We start from the raw sequence: 24,703 nt of genomic DNA on the forward strand, positions 1-24,703 counted from the left end.
TTATTGCAAATCTCCCTTCTCTTACCAGCCCTGCATTTTGGTATTACAAGAATTACTTTTCGTGTTCAGGACTGACCTGCACCGAGACCAAAATCCTGTTGTTAGAAAACTGAATTTTGCAGAGCTGAGGCTATTAAAGCTTCAGAAAGCAGAAGGATCACTGAGTTTCTTTTCTTGGGACTCTGGCTATATTAAAAAAAAATTAAACACAAAGAGAAAAAGCAATATGAATAGCTCTGCCTATTGATTTGAAAAAGCTTATACTTCCTCAGGAGAGATTTGGGTTTTTCACTATGATTTAATAATTTAAAGGACAGAAACTTATCTAATAGCTGATTTGTCAGGGGTAGCCTTTTTGACTAGGTGAGGAGAAAGGAAAGATTGCATAGTGGTGGTCACTATTTCAGTATTACACTGCTGATTCTAGCACTGACTCACTGCAGCCTTGGAAAGTCACAGTGCTTTTGTTCTAGCAAATAGTAAGTAAAGAAAGGAACCAATCTGTTCTAATAGCAAACATCCATTTTATTGTCACATTGCCTGGAGTTCATTTGCAGGAAAAATTGAGTGCCTTTGTTCTGTCTCTCTATGCAGCTAGTAACTTGTAACAAAGTATTTCCAGTTTCTAGTTCTGCATCTTCCAGAACTACTCCCCTTTATTTGCACTTACCAAAATATCCAGATTATCTAGATATCTGGAGTTACTTATATTGGTTTCTGAAAATCAATTAACTCAATTACATGTGCAAACTAAATGGTTCTTAAATGGAGGAGGCCAAAAACCCCCATAATAGACAGCTGTTCCCCACAACTTCAGCAGGCTGTTGGGTGGTAGCAAAAGGAATCAGGCTAACACAGAAACCTTACAGAGTCTGAAAAAACTAATAGATCAATGAGATACATACATCATAGAGTAGAAAACAAATGCATTGATGATTTGGATGCTGTTAGAACAAACCCAAGCTGTCACTTCTACAGGCTTTACATGCTGTGCTTCTCCAGCTACTGCTGTTCCCATTTCCCTCTAGAGCTTTGAGGGGATTGAGAGGTTTGGTGCTTCGAGCTTAATGAACTGGTTTCAGCTAGGTAGGGTCTGCCACAATGGTGCCCTGAGATTTGATTTCCTAATTGCTGTATTTTTGTTTCTATGCTATTATCAGGAAGGTTAAATTTTTAATCAGAAACTGCTAGCAAGCACCTTCAGAATCAGCCAAGTGCACAGATCAAGGTGTGCCCACTTTTGCACGTTTCACTTTTTTGTGTGGTATTCTGGTTAGTAGGTTGGGTTCTTCAGCAGTCACATATCAGAGTCTTCTCTTTCACAGAGTCTTCTCTTTCTCTCTTCTTTTTGTTGATTGTAATTTATATTTTAATGGAACCCTTAGTCAGTCTGTGCTGTCATGCTGTCAGGAATTTGTTCTTCAATCCAAGCCAGCTCAGGTTCTCCAATACCAATATTCCATTGCACCAGATGGTACTTAGACCAGAGCAGTGTGCCATTTCAGCCATGGCTTCTTGAGGGATTTCAAGGTAGAGGAACGTCTCATTACCTTTGTGACAATTCTTTGCACACAATTCTGTCACAAAAATGTGTGCTATTTCAAAATTTAGCATCTATCATCCCATCTTCACTGTATTCCAGAGGACTGCTAAGGAGATGGCCAGCATATTTTGGGTATATAAATATGACCAGATATACATTAGTGTTCAGTAGCCACAAGTCCCGTTGGAGTGAATGAAGCAGCTGAGGTTACTATCTGTGACCTTCTATGGAAATAGCAGAATATGGAATTAGAAGCTTTTTTGTTGGTATTTGAATTTGAAAATATCAAATATGTCCCTGAAGAACGCCTGGTCTGTGAGAAGGTTCCTAGGTATGTCAACCCAAAGATCATCTGACAAACAGAATGAACACTACACTCCTTTACATTTTTTTAAGGATTTTACAAATGTGTTTGAGTGTTCTCTGGCTTTGCTCTGATGTCTAGTGATCCAATAAAATTAGTGCAGCCTTTGTTGTGAGTTTCACTGGGGCTTGGCTTGAGTTTTACCTGAGCTTCTCTAGTGATTGTACTAAACAATGCAAACTGCAAATCTTCTGCTATCTAGAGAACATGGCAGGGATCTGTAGACTGCCACTGATCGTTTTGGGGTTTGCTGCCATGTGTATGTAAAATGTTAGGTAAGATGAGGGCTGCATAGCTAAAGATGAGTAAAAACAGAATAGATAAATTGATTGAAAGGAAAATGCTATTTATTGTGTGAGTATATGTGCATATATAAAATCTGGTTCAAAAGAGACTTGTTAGAACTGAACAAGTCTGAGCGAGAATTAATGGCCCACACCTGGGAATAAGAGGTGAATTCTCAAGTATCCAGGTTTAGTAATTGCCACACCTGTCCTATATTCCCAAAAGCATAAATGAGGCCTGCAAGGATTTAGATAGCTTAGCTTCTGAATGCACAGTGCCATGGCTCTTTTCCAAGGCATCATCAGTCACTGCGTGAAAATCCCCACCCATAATTACCAGGCCATTATTTATCACAGGGCATACTCTAGTGAAGAACTTCACCTTATTCCTATGATATCAAGAAGAGTGAATAGTTTTAGGCATTCATTTTATGCAGACTTCAAAATGGTTCAGAAGAGAAGCCTAAAATAAATGCCCTTCCAGAAAAGCAATGAAATTGGAGAGACATAGCTTTGTTTATGGTCTCATAGTTTTGGAAAGATGAGGACACAAACTACATTCTTATAAATGGCTTTATTATTCCCTGCAACCAAGATGACCCCTGAAATACCATGAAAAGCTTAAGGAATGGCCATTTGAAACACAAAACAGAGAGTCTGGCACCTGGCAGAGGACAGTCCACCTGATTGTTTACTCCACCTCAATTCCATTCATGAACATGAATAGAAAATGAATTATTTATAATTATAAAAAATATGTGGGAGGACAGTTTGAGAAAATGTATTGGCAACTGCAACATGTCTGTCATTGACCTCCTGCTGCTAAAATTAAGGAGAATCTTGGATGAGATAATCAGTGACTGATACTTTGGTCAGGCAAGCAGACTCTATCTTTTGTCCCCAACAGAAAAAAAGGTAATCACTGACCTCAGCAGGGCCATCTTAATCCAGAACATCAATTCTTTACATTTAGTGAGTTAACTGTTTCTAGTTCTGATGCCTTAGGATTTAGCTTTTATATTTTTCAGATCCTGTACTGCTTTACTGTATAACTCTGAAACTCCACAACCTGTCAGCTACTGTTCTCCCATTTTATTCAGACAAAGCAATTCCTCTCTAGGCCTGAAACTCAAGGACACCTTAGTGTCTCAGGCCCCAAGAGATGCAAACAACAGTGAATTGGGGGGGGCGAACTTGGAGTAAATTACCTCATTACCTGAAACTGTAATTGGAGGATTAACCCCTGACATGTAAAAGGACCAAATTTATAACTGTATGAAAAACTTGTGACCATTGTCCATCTTGGGTGTAGCCCCTCAGGGGCTTGAGTGCCCAAGGTGTACCTATGGAAGGCCTTCAATGAATACCCACTTTTATTCTCTGAATTTTGTCTAGCCTCTGTTTTAGGTAGCCACTCCAAGGCTTCTCTTGCCTCCTGAAACAGAAGTAATTTCCAAAGAAATAGTGGGGCACAGCTTTCTGCTTTGGCTCTGCCAACCTTTAAATTTAATGCAAAGAAAGAACAAAGCAATTGCACTTACAATGCAGGCATCTGAATATCTCAGTCACTGTGAACTTACAAGACACAACCTGGGTTTGTATTGAATATAAACATTGCAGACAAATTTGTAGAAAAAAACACTTTGTAGCATGTTCCAGGAACAACAATGTCTGGTTTTCTCTCCTCTCAGCAGTAGCTAGATCAGAATTCCCTCTGATAGGAGAAGCTTTGTGCTCCCTCCATTGCTACATGTCCTTTGCATTCATGTTTGTGCACCTCAGTGGCTGCAAAATTCAACTTGGCAAATCTCTGCACTGAGGAGTCTCCTCATTCTGAGTTGTTTTGTCATCATGTGGAGGTTTCATGCATCAGGCATGATTTATTTCAGAAGTTCTCCCACAATTAAGACACCTTTTCAAGTTATCAGGAATCCTTCCCAAGAAGAGATTTCAGGCTCAGCAATATTACAACAATGTTGATGTCAGCGACTTACAGTGGAACAACCTGTTTGCAAAAATATGGGGCAAAAAACATGCAAAGGAGAAGGTGATGACAGCACAGAACACTTCAAAACACTGAACCTGCTCTCACAGCCTCCCATGTGCACTGGCAACCAAACACGTGCACCAGCTGGCAGAGACTGAGCTACTCTACAGCAGCACTGCTGTCCCTCAAGTCTTACTGCAGATTCAATATTTGCTGAGCATACACATTCTGAAGAGGACTTCACCAAGGTACACAGAAATTGTAGAAAGTGCAGAAGGAATATGGTAAAAGTCACAATCATTTTTGCAGGTTTTTGAGGCTCTCCTCCAGGGAGTACAGGCTTTGCTTTCAAGTCACCTGCAGTCCTATTGTAAATGTGGTTTGGCAGTCAGAGAAAAGGACTTTGCTTACCAGGAAAAGAGATTCTTCAAGGTATGTTTGTTTATGTGTACTTTTGTATCATGTCCTCTTTTTCTTCTTGTGCAAAGCCCTTTGACATTAGGGGACTCAGCAAAGGGTCTAATGCACATGGTCTTTTTCCTTCCTGAACAAAGTGAAGGCAGGATAAGTGCACACAGGTGTGTGTGTACTCCTGGCAGGAACATGCACATTGGCTGCCACTTCAGGAGAACTCCAGCTTTGAGAAACTTCTGCCCTGCTACCAAGGTAACGTGGGATGTTGTGCTTTACTGGTGCTGTAGATAACTGAAAAAACTCAGGTTTTCAAAAACCACAAAAAGTTTATAACAAACTATTTGTGTGACTACTGATTTAATGTAGGGGCATTTATTCAACACCAGTGTATGGCATCAGCAGAGAGCACTGCAGCAGTCTGAAACAGCCCATGTGTCTGTGGCTTCCCTCACATGAAGGCTGCCAGCTCACCTCCTGTTGTAGCTGAGCTGTGGAAACTGAAGAGCTGCATGCTTTAACTTTCTTTCTGACTGTTTCTAATAGATTTCTGGAAAGGTTTTCAGTCCAGTGAAAATTTGGTAAGGCACACGTTCAGATACTGCCCCAGCAGATGGATGTGATCAAAATATGTCAATCCAAGCACACAGAGGTATTTCAGTGCTGCAAGGGAGATTTGGCTGGGTCCCTCTGAGCCCACTGAAACAAGCAGTAAGGGGCACTGGGGCAGAGCACCTTCCTGAAGGCTGAGTTTGCAGTTGATATGTCCCAAGATCTGAGTTCTGCCTGCACATTTTCCACAGTTTGAACATAGAGCATTTCTTTTGATACAGACACGTGCATTTGTATGGGTTGTCTTCCATTAAACACTGGCACCACTTTTTGCATATCCAGTGGAAACAGCAGCTGAACCTGCACAGATATGTACAAGGGACAACTGCAGTCAGGAGTCCCACAGTGTCTTCAACTTCCATAAAAGAGAAGGAAATGGGAGCCTCAGACTTTATCAGTGGCATCCTGAACTGGGTAAGTGGTGCTTATTTCAGTTTATTAATAAAGAAGAAAAGTAATTCCCATGTGGTCTGGACCCTACCATAGATGCAAATGATCTCTTGATGACTTAAATTAATGTAAATGGTGCATAAGCCCTGCACTTAGTCACATAAATGCTTCCATCTCCTGAGCCCTTCTAATGCATCCCAGAACATTCATGCTGGTGGGGAATAGCCCCTTTCTAAATGGAAAATACTGACCACCATCAGCTGTATTGTCTTACCCAACATAAATGCCAGCTCTGTTGGCTGTGGACTGTCAGCAGTTGTTTCTCTGACATGAAACAACAGGTTTCTGTGCCAAAATACACTTTCCTGTCCTTGTCTTTTGCAGCTGCGTCAGACTGCAGACAACCAGCATGGATTCAGCCTTCTCATGCCACAGGTTCTGTGCCACACAGGGTTTTAAATCATCATTTTCCTTTTAAAGTCATATATTTTAGTAAAATAAAAACAAGAACTGTAGCACCCAACACTAAAACATGTTGCACGAATTCTTTTTAGAATCATGCAACTCGTGTAATTAAAAATCTGGAATTTTTGCCTGCTTTAAAGAAGACAGGAGTTATTTTTCTGAAATTAAATTTTAGTTTGCCAAGGTGAATTTCACATTATATTTACCACATTCATGTCATAAACGTGAGCAGCTTGTACAGCTCATATTCCCCATTAATATAATTATGTAACATTAATATAATCTTGGTGTTTGTCAAGGAATGTAGGATTTATGCTCATATTAACATATTACATGTAATTTGATTAAAATTAGCATCTAGCATAATTGTTTCAGCTTGAAAGACTTATTCAAAGTGAATAATTCAGAGTCCAAAACCTTATTCCCATTTCCTATCTTTAATTACAGCAGAAGGAAAAAAAATGGATATTTTGCTGTATGGGAGCCCATTTCATAGTTTGTTCATTTTTTTCTTGAAAACACATGTATTTTGCAAGGACTTTTTGTTTGGAATTAGAAACCTCTTAGCCCTGGGCTCTTGCTGAATGATTAGCCTTGATTATACTTAGCTCTTCTATTAACCATGGCCAGGTAAGTCACATGGCATTGTTGCTCCCTCCCATCTGAAGGGCAGTGTCTTTTCAGCATTGTTTATGAGCTTTTAGATACCCAAACCTTGCAAAAAAACTGGCTCTTTACTTTCTGAAATATTATTGCAAACAAAATACTTTTAAATGATTCCATAAAATGAGTAAAAATATAATGGCTTCCATGAAAATAAATCTTCTGATTGTATTTGTGTGAATTCTGATAATATTTATTTCAAGTATTCTGTAGCTCAGAAGACAGCTGCCTTTAAACACTAAGCAGAAGGAATGGTTTGTTCAGGCATCATCAGTCCTGCTTTCCTCCAAAATTTTGAAACTTTGGATTCTATATTTTTATCTGTCTGTGATCTTGTCAGGAAAACCCTACTGATCATTAGACTCACTTGCTTTGTGATTAAGTCTTATTTCACTTAAGACTTGTTTTACCTAAAGCATAAGATTCCAGTTTGAACAAAAAAAATGTAAATCTGAAGTCCTGAGGAGCTCAAAAATGTAAATCTGAAGTCCTGTGAGGAGCTCATGCAGTGGTGAGTAAAGACTCCTTATTTCAATTACAGGGCTGGCATGCTGAATGTTACTGTGGGCAGCTTCTCCTCCTGTGAGGAAGAAGTGAAGTGTGAACTTTCTGAGAATTCAGAATGGGGCTTATCCCAGCAGTGCCAGGTTCTCTGGATGTGTTCAAGTGGAAATCCCTGCAGGAAAGGAAGGGCCATATCACATCTCATGTCACTGCCAGTGAGAGCTACAGGAGAGCTGCTGCTGCTGCTGCTGCTGCTGCTGCCCTGAGCTGCTGCAGGTCAGTGTGCCAGGGCTGCCAGCTCCAAAGGATCAGCTCCTCATCCTAGGGCTTGCTCCTAGGAGAGCCAAGGGAATTCTGATGCCCCAAGTGCTACTGTGATTAGCTTGAAACTGATAACAAAACTGTGATCCTTTTCAAGCTAAGATTGCCTCTGGCTTGGGTCCTTCCTCTGTGCACCTGTTGTTCCCCCATGCTGGTGGTTGCTTTGATCATGGCTTGGATTCATTGGTGATGTCACTGAGGGACTCTCAGAACTTTGCTGAGCCTCCTTCTTTCCTCAGCTCCCCTTCCTCTTGCTGCCACTGACATTTTTTATTTATAGGCCAGCTCTTGCTTGGATAACTCATGCCAGTAATCCCTGGGCTAATATAGCGGGATAATTAAAGAAAACTGAATTTATCTCAACAGGGGAGTCAGATTTTAAGATCCAAGATGGCATCTGCTCTGAGCAGTAAAATTGCTTCCTCTCAGTTTAGAGTCAATACTTACAGAACCTCACATTTTAAAATATGAGACAAGCGTGTCCCAAAACTTCCTGCCACTGAAGTTGAATGCTTTATGACATTAATAAAAGGTTTGCACCAAAAGTATATTATCTTCACATTTTAGAATCTTATAATTCCAGAGGTACTTTGAGCATCAAATATTTGCAGGCTGGCACTCAAAAACTGTGAGGTCATGGGAGATCCCAGTGTCCAACCAGTGAATCTCACAACAGCTTCACTGCAAGAGGAGTGGGAAAAGCCCAGCAGATCCTGGAGTTCTCTGAGGGCTCTCATGCTGGAGTCTGACATGGATTTAGCAATGTCTTCATCTGTGAGACAACAGCATGAGGTTTCAGATCTATTTTGTTCTACAGAATGTAAACTTCTACCACATTTTTACACTTTAGCCTAATCCTGATCCTTGTAACAATCTCTCCTAAAGGGGAGTAAGTTGGATGAGAACATAGAATATTGTCCATGTGAAGGACTAAGTTTTATGACAGGATGTGTCATGTACTAAAATGCATAATTAAGAAATGCCATGGCTATTTTTATAAGTTGATCTTTCTCTTCATTTCCATTCCCACTGCTCTCACTTTTCATATCTTCTGATTGTACATTCTTTGTGTAGCAAAGCATCTCTTTCTACACTTCTGGGAAATGCTTAACATTTTTTGGTATTTTTGTCATATTTCTTTTTTTCAGACTCAAAAAATAACGTCTCCAGTGCAAACTACCTAGCAAGAGTGATGAAGCCTGAGACATGCTGTCCCATCTTCTTTTGAAAGTCTCTTGAGAACAGCAAAATGTAACATCCAAGTCAGTGGCAAGATTCCTCATTACTTAAGCAGTCTCCTCAAGTACTAGCTCAGCTTTGTAGATGTATCTTCTCAAAACCAGATGGTTTTGGATTGACTATGGACTGCCAAAATTATGCTCAAAAACAACCTTTTACATTAAAAGGCATGAATAATGTTGCAGGATGACAACATGAATATTTTCAAAGGATTAATGCAGAGTCACATATAAGAGACAAACAAGGGCATTTCCTTTGTGATTCAGTGTTACCTGCCAGTGTTCATCTAGGTGTGCTTTGAACCCAGTGTAGCTGTTGGGCCTTAGAGCCACTTGAGGTACCATTGCAAATTGCCTTTTTATGGAGAAGCTCATTATCATAATGTACTTTGGGTATCAGAGTGAATTACTCACACAAGTGAGGAGATGCTACTGCTCTAACTGGCAGGATTTTGGTAAATACTGATGCTAACCCAGGTGTGCAGGCCTGCTGACAGGACTATTAAGTCACTGTTATTTCAGCATCGAGTTTCAGGTGCAGTTCAGGACACTGAGATTTGTGAATCTGACTTCCATGCACAGCTCATGGAGGCACTTTGAGAGCATCTTAATTAAATGCTGGAAGTTGGTGTCACCTTAGTGGGGGGGGGGAATTATAATTTTTCTGGATTTACAAGGATTTTAAATCCCTGGGTTTGAATTACCTCTCCTATGACTCCATGAAAAGTAGCTAGCCAAAGTCTTAGAGCCATAATGTGCAGAGAATATTTTGAGAACATCTCCCTAAAAGTACAGTTGGGAATTGAGCATTGAGTTTGGGGTGAGATACCCTTTTACTGTTCTGCTGCATAATTTGTATGCCAGGTAAGGGTCTGCACAGGTTCCTACTGAGAGAGAACAATGAGAGCCTTCATTCCAGTACTAGGGCTAGGGCCTAGAAGAAAATAAGCTGTATTTTCCATATTTCTTGGCAGTTCACCTCAGAGATAAATTTATTTCAGATAAAAATTGATCTATTTCCATTTAAAAAACCAACAAACAAGAAGGCACTGTATGAAAGTATTTCCTTTGTATGAGTGCAGTAGTCAAACTTTTGCATTCTCATTGGTGGTGATGTTAGGAGGCTGATATTAGGGCATAGGAGAGATTAAATGCTCAGCTTTGTTCTGTATTTCTTGTATGGCCTTGGCAAGTCATTCATCTCACAGCTCTCTAGCTATGAAATAGAGAGTTATAAACTGCTCCATCATCCAGGGAGATGTAGCATGAGCAAATTAAAGATGAGGAGCCATTCGTGGTGAGAGAAACCACTGAAGTTTGTAAGGTAAAGACAAACAGTTGGAGATTCAGGTGTGAAAGAAAGGTTATCATTTAATCAGAGGTGAAATACTAAAGAGAGAGAGAGAATGGGTGCTTGTGGATTGGCCAAATACAGAGCAAAGGGATGACTGATGCATACCATTAGAACTACTGTTAAACATCATAACATCATTTGTGGAAGTCTTAAGGCAAAGGTGATGGCCCAGTACAGCAGAAGGAAACAGGACACTGAGAGGTGAGGAGCAACAGTGTCACTTGTTGGGTTCTAGTTCAACTGTACAGGACTTCATCCTGTCTCTGAAAAACATCTGCAGTGTTTTGGGCACCGTGGATTTGGTCAGTGAAATATGGTCCTAATTATGAGAGAGGAATTGTGTATGCAATGGCTCATTACCCATGCAAAGATTGTGAATGGATAAAAGAAACCTTCAGACTGATTGGTGCAAGATTACAGGTGACAAGCTGGAAACAGATTGGGCTGTGAGGGTCATTTGAATGGCAGTGAGCAGTTAGCAGGTAAATGGAAGTGAAAAATGCCCTCAGTCACCTAGCCTGGAAATTGCAAAGGGCTGAGCTCTCAGTAGAAGAGCCAGAAGTCAGTGGAGCACAAGGATAGCAAGAATTGAGGCATGGTCATAGCAAACACCTGAAAACACCCTGAAGACAAGGGGAATGGTACAAAAAAGGAAAATAGCATGGATTTGAGTTGGTTCACCTTGGAGCTGTGCTTCTCCAAAGGAGAACAGCTGTAATGATAAGTCATTAAATCATCTGTTGTTGGAGCAAAATGCACATTAAAAAATGATAAGCAGTCCCCAGCTGCCTTTCCCAGCTGAAGGGAAGGTTCTGGTTGACTTGTCAGACATTGCTGCATACTGATCTACAGGCCTCCAAGGCTTTGGCATATCAAGTCTTTTCCTTTGAAAATTGTCATGTGTGGCAGCTTTTATGTGCAGTATCATGTGTCTCCTCCCTGGGGCAGAAAACACAACACAAGAGGGGAGAAGTTTGTGTTTCAGTGTACCACAACAAGTAAGATGGTAGAGTGCCAGCTCTGTATTTGCATAGGAAACCACTGCTGCTCCATCCCAGCCTACTCTCCAGGTGCTCTCAGGAAGCAGTGAGGACAAAACCCTCTTGTCACTGCCAGCACAGCTGTGCCATCCTCTCTGCTCCACAGTGCCCAGCCTGGTCTTCCTTCCTCCACCAGTTCTCAGGTGGGAGAGAGGAGAGGCTGGGCTCTTGCTGCCATTCACCCCAAGAAGTTTTGCATGCAGACTCCTGCCTGGAGCTTTGTCAGTAGCAATGAAATATTCTGGTTTAACAAGGTAGTAAAATGCATGTGCAGCTGCACTGGAGTTCCTAACAGGGCTGTCACATGCTATGCTGTGTACAAAGTGCTGGGCTGTTGGATCAGCAGGCAGAGCACCATCCTGCCCACAGCCTGCAGGGCCAGCCTGCATCCTGCAGCCCACAGCAGTGAAAGCCTGGGAACAACACAGGAGAAATAAAGAGACTTCAGTGTTCCAGTGCAATTAAAAACTAATTAATAGTCACAAATGCACTTAGTGGTGTTCCTTCACAGTTCTGTCTTTCGGATCAGTTTCCTTCCCTCAGCAGAAAGGAGTGCAGCTGGCTCGGTACAGACTCTTGCTGCTGTTTGCAATTGTGGAGCACTTTGCTCGCCCTCCCTGAGCTTCTGGACAGCAAAATCTGCTTTGGAATGGAAGAATAGCACCCTCAAGAGTTGACAGTGCTGCTTCAGGGAGCCATAGTATGCAACAGGCATCCTTCCTCTCTGTTAAATCAGCTCCCTGTTCATGTAACTTAAGCAACAAGTTTTTTCTTTAATATTGAAATATTTGGTATCAATCACTGTTGATATGAATGGGGAAATAAGCATTTGTGCTTGTTTGGGGATGAGCTGGTTCAAAATATTTTGTCTTCAAACAAGGAGGGAAAATAAAAAGACAAAAATATGTCTTTTTGATGAGTCTGGGAACTTCATTTTATACTGTATTAAAATAATTTAAACAGGAATTTAGATTTCTGTGTAAAAATAGAAGACTTAAAAGTTCTTAACTTAGATAAAAGGGGTCTGTGTAAAAAAAAAAACAACCCAAAACTGAGCAAACCAGTCCTTAAATTGTGGGGACTTGTTCGTTAATTACAGTAATTAGGAATGGAATCTGATCCCAAATGTTCTGATTTACTTTAATTTTTTTTTAACATGTAGTTAGGCCTTAATTTCAGTATGATTATAAAATGTGAGAGTGTTTTAAAGACTAAAGAGGAGTAGGTATTGTTAATAAATCACAAACTTAGTGATACAATCCTGCTTATACTTTCTTAGTTACCCTTCTGCTGTTTCATGCAGCAGTGACTTTTTATTTTAAATGATCATGGCCTATTCCTGTTTCTGCTGACTTCAGAGTCAGACAAGGCCTCTTGAAAACTCTGAGCATAAACTGCCTTACCAGCTTTTATCCCAGATGATATTTCTCCCAGCAGGCAAAAAGTCCAGCTCTGTGCTTGTCCCATTTCTGGAAATGGGTTCACTTGAGTAGAACAAGCTGAATTTGGACAGTTGGGTGCAGTCAGGGACATTTTACTCTCCACTCTGAAACACCTAAAACTCACTCCTGTCCCAGACCTGAGGCTTTTCTCTGAACCAGGACTTTGTTCAGAGTTCTTATGAGTGTTTTCATTGCTTAGACAGTGCTGCAGCTCCCTGTGGAAGCAGCCCTGTGGGGCACTGCTACTGCATTGAAACCAAGACATATAATTTTAGAAAATACTGACTGCATATAAAACAATTTAGGATTAATTTTTTTCTATTGATAGTGAAAAGTATACTCTGTAATCTGTAAATTAATGTTTCCCTGCTGTAATTACAGAATCCATTCTCCTGAGAGGACACTGGAGTATGCCAACTGACTCTGCTGGCCTTGCACTTGCTCATGAAACAAAAGTTCACACCTGCATTGTGTGAAACAAAAACATCAGGGTTTGGTGCACTGTCATTTTTGTTTCCTGTTGAATCCTTTGAATTTTTAATTGCAAGAAATCTGTCAGATCCTTTCTGAGTAATTTACTGTCACAAGTTTCTATTTTACTAAAACACTCAGAACTAAGAACTGCAGTTTTTTTTTCTCCAGCCATCACTATGTTTGATTCATTTTCCCTGCAGATCTTTCTGTAGCAATTTTAAGCCTGCACCTGCTCCAGTGGGCTTGGCTTGTCCTTCCAAAGGGACCTTCAGGAGCAGCAGAGCTAAATGCCCGTGGGACTGCCCAAGGTGCACCTGGGCGCTGTGCAAGCAGCGACAGCCACATCAATTCTGCGTACTGCGAGTGATGGCAGCAAGAGGAATCTGTGCATCCTCACCCCGCCCGAACCGAGATTGAGACGGAGCTCCTGGGGAGGCTGTGGCCCGTACACAGCAGCCACAGGGGAGCAGTGGCTGGGACACGCAGCTCCTCTCCAGTCCCGCACTTGCGGGAGCATTGATCGCCTTCAAAAGCCGCACAAAACGGAGGCTGGGAAGGCAGCTAGGCTGCTCCCGGGGCCGGGCACACGGCCGCAGGGCACGGGAACACCTGGCCACTGCAGGGTTGGACACCTGGCCGCTGCAGGGTTGGACACCTGGCCGCTGCAGGGTTGGACACCTGGGCACTGCAGGGTTGGACACCTGGGCACTGCAGGGTTGGACACCTGGCCGCTGCAGAGCTGTGCTGGAGGGTCCGGGCCCCGCTGTGCCCGCGGTTATCCCGGGTCAAGGCCGGGAGGCGGCCGGTGCCCGGCACTGGTGGAGATTGCTGAGTGTGCGTTTGGGAAAATCCGTCATTAAATTTACCTGCTCGGTTGGTGCGGGGAATGAAGCGGCCCACAGGTGACCCGACCCGGGCTGTTCCGTGCAGGCGGGGCAGCTCCTCCGGGCTCGGGACCGGCGGTAACCGCGGGCAGGGCGGCCCGGCCGATCGCCCCCGAGCAGCGGAGCCGGGGAGCCCCCGCGGCCACCGAGCTCTCCGCCCGTGTCCGCCGGGCGCCATCCCGGACACGTCCTGGCGGCGCTCCTCGGGTCCCGCCGGTGGCTGCGAGCCCGGCGGCCCTGCCGGCAGGCAACCACCGCCGGTGAGGCAGCGCCTTGGCTCCCAAACCCGACGGGGCGAATGGTTCCCGACTGGCCAAATATTTGCAAGTACGAGCGGATGGTGAACTTTGAGACTGTCTGGGGAGCGCTGGGCCGAAGCTCCGGGCGCAGAGGCGGGAGCGGGCGGTGGAAATGTGCCGGCCGCGTTTGGCCGCTCTGCCCCGCCAGCGGCGCCGGCAGCGCGGGCGCAAAGTCCCCGCGCGTTGCCCCGGGGCTCTCATCAGCGCGGGGTTTCCTCGGCGGGAGCCATCCAGCGCTCAGCGCCCGCCGAGCTCGGGGCGGCCGCGGGAGGGGGGAAAGGGGGGGGCCGAGGAGCGCGGGGCGCTCTCCCCGCGGAGCGGCGGCTCCCGGGGGCGGGCGGGAGGTCGGCCGTGCCCGGCCGGGGCGCTGGGAGCCGGCTGCGCGGCGGTCAAAGGTTCCCAGCGGGAGGTTGGACACTAGAGGGCGATCCCCGGCCCTGCTGCGGGCTGTATATATACGGCATGCAGCGCCGCGGCAGCCCACTAGCAACAGGGCAAGCAGCGAGCGGAGCGGGGCCGGGCTGGGGGACGGGCTCCGGGAGCACCGAGCCGTGCCGTGCAGCGCCGTGCCGCGAGATCGCTAGAGCCGCCGCCGCTGCCGTCCCGTTCGAAAGCTGGATTGCAGGAGCCCTTCACCATGCCCGGCAGACTGTAGTTGCTTCATGGAGCAAGCCAATTTCTACGAGGTCGATTCCCGGCCCCCGATGAGCAGCGGCCAGCACCACCAGCTCCAGACTCCCCTGCCCGGCAGCACCTACAGCTACAGAGAGGCTCCCTCGGCGGCGGCACCTGCTGCGGGCGGCGCGGAGCTCGGCGATATCTGCGAGAACGAGAACTCCATCGACATCAGTGCCTACATCGACCCCGCCGCCTTCAACGACGAGTTCCTGGCCGACCTCTTCCAGCACAGCAAGCAGCAGGAGAAAGCCAAGGCCATCCTGGCCGGGGATTTCGACTTCCACACCATGCATGGGGCCGGCGCCGCCGCCTCGGCGCCGGGGCACCAGCCGCAGCACCACCAGCAGCCGCTCTTCGGCTGCGTGCCCGGCTACATGGACGGCAAGCTCGACCCCCTCTACGAGCGCATCGCCGCGCCGGGCTTGCGGCCGCTGGTGATCAAGCAGGAGCCCCGCGAGGAGGAGGAGGTGAAGTCGGCGGCCCTGTCGGCCCTCTATCCCCATCACGCCCCGCAGCAGCACCCGTCCCACCTCCAGTACCAGATCGCCCACTGCGCCCAGACCACCATGCACCTCCAGCCCGGGCAGCCCACGCCGCCCCCCACGCCCGTGCCCAGCCCGCACCACCCGCACCACCCGCACCCTCCCGGCGGCCTGTCCGCCGCGGGCACCCTCAAGATGATGCCCTCGGACCACCGGAGCAAATCGAAAAAGACAGTGGACAAGAACAGTAACGAGTACCGGGTGCGCCGGGAGCGCAACAACATCGCGGTGCGCAAGAGCCGGGACAAGGCCAAGCAGCGCAACGTGGAGACGCAGCAGAAGGTGCTGGAGCTCACCACCGACAACGAGCGGCTGCGCAAGCGGGTGGAGCAGCTCACCCGGGAGCTGGAGACTCTGCGGGGCATCTTCAGGCAGCTGCCCGAGAGCTCGCTGGTGAAGGCCATGGGCAGCTGCGCCTAGCGCCGCGCCGGGGCCGGCCGGGCTGTCCTGCCCTGCCCGCGCACAGATACTATAGGCACCGGCGTGCGGCAAGCGCCGTGTGCCCGCGGGAGGGGAACGGGAGATTGTTTTGGTTTTGTTTTGTTTTGTTTCGTTTGTTTTTTATCAATTCACGACCTATACAAGAAGCCAGGCAGCTCTAGTATTAAAAGGTTTGTGCCTTAGAGATGACACACGAGTAAGCTGAAAACTTGGTGGGTTTTCTAAGGAGAAAGGCAAGGGGAAGAAAGAATTAAAAGACCACGTGTCTACACAGGGTAAATAACAGTAATAATAATAATAATAATAATAATAACAGTCATAAAGCACACATAGCAACCCAGATGTGCCTTAAAAGCTGGCTGCAGGAGCTCTGGGGCTTACTGTGCCCTCCAGCCTTGCAGGGTGCGAGGAGAAGGAACGAGGGACGTGCAGGCTTGGGGGCTGCGGTGTCTGGGGTGTCCTGCCAGACCCCTTCCAGCTGGCCTGCAGTGCAGCAGGCAGGAGCAGCTTTGGGGAAGCCAGCGACGAGAAGAGGATTTGAGGCTGAGAGATGTGCAGCACTGGACGCCCTGAGGAGCACTGAGGTGTGGGGCAGCCACCAGACTGCTGCCAGGACTGTCGCAGCCTGGCCGGGCTGCCTCTGCCGAGCCCTGCCCCTGCCTTGGCTGGAGGGGGACAAGGGGCCAGCGCCGCTGCAGGACTGATGGACAGCCTGGGACTGATGGAGCAGCAGCTTGCAAGAGTGTGGTGAGCTCTCTCCATCGACAGAAAGAGCAGCAGTGTCTTGTACTGTATGTCACGACGTGGCGAAGCACAAATGAATAAATACCTATTGATGCGGGTATTTACTATGAACTTTCAGTGTATTTTGCTTTATTCCAGGACATTTTGCTCTTCTCCAAGTCTCTGTCCACCCAAACTGTGCCTCATGTAATGTGAAAGCCGTTCCATGTACACTAGCTATACTTTATTGCCTTACTTAGATGTTTGCCATCACACAACTTTCTTATCTGGTGACAGAGACTATGCCCTTGTGCTGCAACGTTATTTTATTATTTGTATGGGTGGGTGAGTGTGAGTGTGTGTTGCCTTCTTCACATTGTCCTGTACTGGTTGCTGCCTCCCGAGCCCAAGGCAGGAGTGCCTGGAATGGGGCATGGCTTGTGGGGCTGCACGATGCCTGTGGTGGGGCAAGGAGGCTTGTCCCTGGTGCTGCTGCACCTTTGGACTCTGGAGCTTCTCCCAGAGTGAGGGAAAAATAAACAAACAAACAGGCCCCCTGGGCATTCTGGTAGCCATGCAGAACATTTCTTCCTTGTGTCGTAGCTGCATAACAATTTGTCCAACTGAAGTAAGTCTTGACAAGAGAGGAGAACAAGGTGGATGGAACTGTTTGAAAGCATGACAGTGAGAGCACAGTGCTGGCAGCGTGTGTATGTGTGTGCAGTGTGTGTATGGTATGTATACGTGTATGTATATGCACACACATTGGTGGAGTTTTTTTTAATTTCGGGGGGGAGGGAACTGCATATAAAATTTGTCAGAAGTCCTGGTTACCTTCATAAATAAACAGCATATATTCTACCATAACCATCCGCCTCTCTGCTTGTTTCCAGTCCTCTTCCTGTAGCGGGAGTGCCAAAGCTCTCCTCTTCTCCAGACCAGCATCCAGCTCTCCACCGACTTCTGCATCCCCTGCCAGGGCTGGTGACTGAAACGCGTTAATGGAGTGCAACTCCTCGGTTTTCACCCCAGAGAAATAAATACACGGTTGTCTTTAAGAGAACGGCAATTTCCTAAACGCTTGCGGTGGCAGATGTGAGCCCGTGAGTCACGCCTCGCTTCACCCTTCACCCCGCCGCGGCCGGGCCGGGGGCCTGCGGCCGGGCTGCGGGGACGGGCGGCCCCAGGGACGGGGGAGGCGCCGGGTGCCGAGGACACCCAGCCCGCCCGCTGCCCCGGGCCCGGCCGGCAGGGCAGCCCGGGTCTCCGCGGGGCGCGGGGGGCAGAGCCGGGGCGCGGCGGGGCCCGGCGGAGCGAGGGGCGGGCAGGGCCGGGCCCCGCTCGCCCGGCAGCGCTGCCGCTGCCCGTCCCTTCCCGGCCAAGCACAGCCCTGCCGTCCCCGGGCGCTCTTCGCTCCCGCGGGGTCGGGCCTGGAGGCGCCGCCCGGCCCCTCGGAGCCGGCGGGAAGCGGGGCAGGGCAGGGGGCAGGCGGGTCCGGCCGCGGGCCACGGCGGGGAGGTGGTGCGAGACCGGGCGGCGACGGGGGCGGGAAGGGGCAGCCGTGAGGGGGGCGGTGGCTCCGCCTCGGCCGTCCCGTCCCGACCCGGAGCTCCGCCGTGGGGGCGGCCGGCCCTGAGGTGTAAGAGCCCCCGGCGTGTGGCTCAGTGCCCGGGTGCCCTGTGAGGGGACAGCGGGGTCTCTCTCGGGGCGCCGCCCGCTCTTCTCTCCGGCGGCGCTTGGTGCCCGGGCGGGCGGCCCGCGGCCGGGCTGGGACTGCGCCCCAAGCGTGTGAGGGAAGCGGCCGAACACGCCGGCCCTTCGGCAGCGCCTGTGTGGAGCTTTCCCGGAGAGGGGAACCCACCCGGGGAGCTGCGCTTTCCACCGCTCGCTGCTCCCCACAGCTCGCTCCTCCTCACAGCCAGTTCGCTGCTCTCCACAGCTCACTGCTCCCCACAACCAGCTCCCTGCTCTCCATAGCTCACTGCTCCCCACAGCACACTGCTCCCCACAGCACACTGCTCCCCACAGCACACTGCTCCCCACAGCACACTGCTGCCCACAGCACACTGCTCCCCACAGCACACTGCTGCCCACAGCACACTGCTCCATGGTATGCCCGTTGCCCTCATGCTGTGTGTGTCCAGCACGGCGCATCACAGCAGAAGTTAAATACCCCAGAGGGAGAGAATTGGATGCACAAGTTGTGTGACCCGGGATGCTCGAGCTGTGGGGGGAGCATTGGCTCCCGAAGCGCCTCAGCCGGGGCAGGTGCAGCCCCCAAGCCCTGCTGGGCCCTGGGCTGGATGGGGCAGTTCCGAGGGGCTTTGCCTCCTCCGGAGGGGTTCATGCTGGGCCATCAGGGAAGGCAAGGCTGCTCTTCCGACTTCCAGAGTGATCGCGATTCTGCAAGCACTCGCTTCTTGGGGTGGTGAAAGATGAGTACAAATCGGGAACAAGAATTTCACTTTTCAGTTAAATATAAGTTGTGGGGTCCAGAGCTAGTAATTTTCCAAGGAGAGAGTTAAGCTCTAGCGGTGTTGGGCAGAAATAATGACTTTTACTTGTGCTTCCTTCCTTCCCCAGCCCTGCAGAGCTGTACACCCGTGGAGTAGGATGTGCCTAACTGAGTAATGCTGTCCAACGTGTAAAGTGGGGAAATGCTGTTATCATTTGAGCAAAGATTATTGCAGGGTATATGTGGGAGGGACTCTAATCTAGTGGTTAGAGCATGGGAATACAGTCCTGGTTGTTTGAGTTATGTTCTGAACTGTGACTCACCGTGTGTGTGTGTGTGGTTTCAGCAAATCATTTATGGCCTCACAAAGCAGATTTTTCCATTAATTTAAATGAACTGTAGATTAAACTACTCTTCAGTGGCACAAGAATCAGACATTCTGTGATTCAAAAGTAAGATCACCTGTCTACCACATAGGTGTTTCAATAGTTATATAAACACAAAATGCCCTGGAATAGTACGAAGGGTAAATTATTGATAGCATAAAAGTGTTTAGAGACACTTGCCTTAAACACAGTGCCAAAGTGAGCAGCGTTCTCTAATCCTAACCCTAACTGTAGGCTGAGCCCTCGACAAGGCCCTCACTCGTGGCTTAGACAAAACAGTTCTCACAGCACAGAGCTTTTTGCAGTCTTTATGTGCTCTTTTCCGACTGCCTTTTGCTTTGGCAGCCCCCTCCCAGCCCTTCCCAGCTGCAGAATCTGCATTTTCTCTTCCTTTCAAACCAAACCCTTACTCTGGCACACAGCTGAGCCTTCAAAAAGTCCCTAAGTCATTGCCCAGGTGACAAAAAGTTCTGAGAGCAGCATGTCCAGGAACAAGTGCCTTAGCACCAGGGTCAAAGCCTGCAGTCCTGCAGTGCTCCAGTCTCACACGTGACCCTGTGCACTGTCTGTTTTAGCAATATTTAGGCATGTACTACACAAGCTGGACATGATTCTATGCACTGTCCACTCCAAATATCACAGGTCATGGAAATGGAAGGAACCTGTGGGGATTGTCTGGAGCAGCACACTGCTGTGAGCACAGCTGCAGAGGATGGCAGGCACAGCTGTGCTGCTCTGTGCTGTGACACACATGTAAGTGTGACAGGACTGTGGGCAGGGACTGTTCTCACATGTGGCACTTCTCCCATGTTCTCACAGTGGCATTTCCAGTCATGCCCTGCACACAGGCACCCTGCACTGAGGCTAGCCTGGCATGGGCAAAGGCTTGATCAGCTCCAGCTCTGGGAGGGTGCTGTGGGTGTATGCACTCAGCAACATTTGTCTTCATGACTGCTGGGTGGTTTTTTGGTTTTCCCACTGAGCTTGTTCCTTTTATACACAGTGCTGCTGCAATGCTGCCAAGCCTCTGCCCGTCCTGCCGTGCTCCTGGGGCTGGGCAGTCCTTCCTTCTCCACCCCTGCCCCTCGCCAGTCCCAGACACGGGGTTGGGGACATGGAGGGGGTGAGGTGGAGGTTGGGCACTGACTGGGAGGCTGAGCAAGTAATCACATGTTGAGGATGAAGGGAGTAGTTGTCTGCTAGCACTGTGTACAGAGTTGAGAGATTGCTCATGACCATGGCAAAGTCCTGCAGCAGGTTGGGGGGGGTGGAGGAATGTCATGATTTCTCAGTCTTTTTATTGCTGTGACAAGACAACTGGCCCTGAGGAGCTTCCCTCATCTACCTGCTTCAGGAGTTTGGAGGAGAGGAACAAATTTCTGCACTGAAGTGGGGCATTGAGAGATGCTCTGCTGATGAGAGAAAGCAGGTGTTTGTGCTTATTGATTTGGATTTGTTGGTTGAATTGGCTTTGAATCAATTCAGTGGTGAAAAGAATGGCAAATGTCTGAGTAAAGGGTGGAGAAACAGGCCCACTGCCCTGTCTTGGTATAATGAAATTAAAAATTATGCTTTTTACATTGACAGCTCTGGTTTTAGGTGTGTCTTTCTTCCCCTGTAATGAAATCCATGTTTATACACATGAAATTGCATACAAACATGACACAAATATCAATGTTACAGTGTGGTTTGGTGTATCATACAAAAAAAAATACTGCATTTTAAAGCCAAGACTTAGTAATAATAAGCATATCACAAGAAACAGAAAATCTGTTCAGATATTCCTTCCAGTTCCTATTATATTATTATTGTTTTATGGTACTACTACTTATAGTCTGTGGATCCAAAGAGAGAAAATCAGCCCATATCTCAAAGAGTTTACACCTTTGGTGGAAAATCAGCATATGCTTAGGTGATTATATATCCTGATTAACCCAGTCAGTGTATGTAGCCTGAAATAAAAATCAGCTGTTTGGAATAGATTTTTTTATGTCCTTTCCATTATTGGGTTGCTCCTCAGGTTACCCATGGTGGGGTGAAGGCAGAATATTTAGACTTCCTTTACTGCCAAGTACTTTGCTAGAGACTTCCACAAACTCCCCCTCTATGCAGGAGGAATGGGCTGGTGCCTTCAGGACTATGTGGGTAAACCTCTTTAATTGGAAGGGAATCCTCACAAAGGAAATCTGATTCATTTATTCTCAGTAAGTGCAATTTCTTAGTTTAACACCATCCTATTTTACTGCAGTATTGCATCTTGCCTCTGAAATTAATAGTCAGCCACAGAGAAAGACAGGTCTGGCAGAATGGAAGTTAGGCATTATATTATCCCATGAGTCACATACATGCAGAGAACCAAACAAGTGTCAGCCAATGGCTTTGAGCCCAAAATGTGTCAAAGAGGAGATGAGTATCTTCATTTGTATTAAGTAGATAGAAGGCTTGTTGCTGTTCCCATTAGTCGGGTTGGAGTGGTGCCATTGGCTTCAGCAGGAACAGGATTGGGCCCATGTGGGAGAAGCTGGCTCTGCTTACCTGCCCTGACTGTATTTTATGTGTGGCAGGGCAACTTCCATTTTAACAACAGTTCTTAGTCAACAGTGAGATTCAAGACCTCCCCTAGGTTAAGGCATGACTCTTTATTAGTTTGATGACTTCTACAAGATGTGAGAATGCTCAGTAGAAGGCAGCAATGAATGCTTTTCTGAGTGCAGCTTCACTGACAAGTAGAGAGGAACTAGCACAGAACCTTTTCTGAGAGGGGTTTTGTGATTTTTAGTTGTTTACATTTAAAATAAAGAACAACATTTAGGAATTAAGCCCACTTTGGACATTCAAACCACTTCCTCTAGCAAAGTCATTTTGAAGTCAGGGAAAGTCTTGCCTGAATAGATGCCTCAAAAGGTTTCAGAACTTTCTTGAATACTGTGGAAATGTTGTGTCTCAGTTTTCTCTCTCTGGGCATTCAGTCTGCAGCTCCTAATGCATCAGGCTGCAGACTTGCCTCAAGAACCAAATGAATCTTGAGCTGCTACTCCATATTGGATCCCCCATATGATTTGTATTCCCATCCCTCAGGGAGGGGAGACTCTGTGAATAACAGTAAGTGCACACAAACCAGCAGCTCTGAGATGGGGGCTGAATGCCAGATCTGCTGTGGTCACTGAGTGTCGCATATTCTAGCTCTTATATAGAAGCTTATAATCATTTCTGTCATATAAATTTTCCCTTCTTATATTGTGTTTATACATTAGGGTTTAATTTGCTGTGGTGGAAACATGTTCAGTTTGGTGGACTGGGAATGTATTTTCCCTAACTTTTTAAAAGTTATGTTCACATTTTTATTGGTCTGTCAGTTCAGATAAAATGCTGATGACAGAGTCAGGCTGAAATGAATGTTGTTGATTCATAATTGTGCAAATTAGCATTTAGACTTCTCGTAATCTAATATAAAATTTGAAAGGCTATGTGCCACTGCTGTTTGCTTCATTCCAGTCAGCAACCCTCCTGTGTTTACTGGAACTCATGTTAAATATCAAAGGAATGGGATTGCCAGAGTTTTCATACCAAAAATTTCTTGACAAAGCTTATTATTTGTTACAGAATTGGCTCATTCAAATTGTTTCTGGAGGTGAGGGGAGATCCTGTTGACTGGGATAAAACTGGGATTTAATTCCCTAGGCTGCAGTTTTAAGGGTAACACTGTGTATTTGGTTTGCTAAGTGAGGAATGTATATAACAACTCTATTGGCAACATTTATTTGAAAAAGTCAGTCTATGATTTCCACAGGACAGCATCAAGTTCTGATTTTAAGTGAACATGTAAGCTATGTAAAATAAATAAAGCTCTAGGTATACTGCTTTCTGTTTGCATTGGGAGTAATAACATTTACAGATATCACATCCAGAATTCTGAGTTGATAAAAACAATCTAAAGGCAGCCTTTGCTAAGGCAAATTCAAAGTGGATATTTCATGAGACCCAGAGCAATATATAGGTCATTATATAATATGTGAAGAATGTCATTCATGTTTTTCATTTATGTCATGTAATATATTATGTAATGGGATTACTAAGTGCTTTAGGAAATCTGATTTTTTAGCTATCAGTGATATAACAAGCTTTTATTAGTTAATTTGTATATGGATGACTTCCTTAGCATTTTAAACAGTGGCAGATATTTCTTGATATGACTGATGTTCATCATGACTTTTGTTCAGTAGCTGGATGTATTCCTCAGTGATCTGAATTATCCCTGTGAGAGCTCATCAGCAGCCAGCTGAGAGAGTTTTCATGTATTCATTTAGTAGGGTGAAATTTGCTCTTTCCCTTTCAGTAGCCAATAGAAGAAGATGTTAAGTAATGAAAACATTTTGGGGCTCAGCTGGGCACTATGTATTTTGGTGTTTGTATTCTGTGCCCATAACTGAGCAATGATTTTTAGAGGCTTCCATACTATATATAATAATTAGCTGCACCATACACACACAGCCATGGAAATGCCATCGTTGGGATTCACAGTGGCTTGTGGAACAGGTTTGCCAAAATGGCAATATCACAGGGAAACTTTTGCATTTTAACAACAAGCCCACTTTTACTGATAAATCTTCCATAAAAGCCTATTTCCCAGTTTGGAGTGATGTGCTAATGTGATAGCTTCTAGTCAGTCTGATATGTTTAATGTGTGGAGGAGAAAGGAGGATAAAATCCATATTGTACATCATAAAGCAGTGCTCAGGATGTGGACATTCTCCAAACTTGAATAACCTTACTGTGTTCTACCACCACATTGGAATTATGGGTGGGACACTTGTTGATGACAGAAATGGAGGGAAGGATTCCCATATGTTTTCAAAAATTTTCTACAACTTTTCTTGTTGTTCTTGCATTTCACAATACTGGAAATGACTCTGTCTGGGGCACAAATATGCTTTTCTAAATAAACATTTAGGTTATGTTATGTAGCATGAGACCTAAAAAAAAATAAAGTAGGCTCAGCACGCCTACACCCTGCCTGCCATCACCAAGCACTCAGACATGCCCAGGCTTTGGCTGGGTAACATTTCAAGTGCTAGGCCCTCCAAGAGCAGATGGCTGTTTTCTCTCTCTCAGGCCCTTTTTCTCCTTTTCCTGGATTTTTGTCCTTGAACATTTGCTCCCAGTCCAGGTAAACTCAATGCTAATTTTGCCACTGGCAGAATTA

The 24,703-nt window shown here is 46.5% G+C and overlaps 1 protein-coding gene across 1 annotated transcript; it reads left to right on the forward strand.

Moving 5' to 3' along the window:
- The first annotated feature begins 14,694 nt into the window (after window positions 1-14,694).
- Window positions 14,695-17,515, forward strand: CEBPA (CCAAT enhancer binding protein alpha). The gene has a single exon (XM_036390693.2). It carries the CDS (start codon window positions 14,938-14,940, stop codon window positions 15,913-15,915), a length of 978 nt encoding a protein of 325 aa, XP_036246586.1. The 5' UTR covers window positions 14,695-14,937; the 3' UTR covers window positions 15,916-17,515.
- Window positions 17,516-24,703: the final 7,188 nt, after the last annotated feature.

The sequence above is a fragment of the Molothrus ater genome, chromosome 12 (genome assembly GCF_012460135.2).
Source record: "Molothrus ater isolate BHLD 08-10-18 breed brown headed cowbird chromosome 12, BPBGC_Mater_1.1, whole genome shotgun sequence".
Taxonomy (NCBI): domain Eukaryota; kingdom Metazoa; phylum Chordata; class Aves; order Passeriformes; family Icteridae; genus Molothrus; species Molothrus ater.

Coding starts and splice junctions, on each gene's coding strand:
- CEBPA (XM_036390693.2), top strand. CDS start 14,938: ATGGAGCAAGCCAATTTCTACGAGGTCGATTCCCGGCCCCCGATGAGC.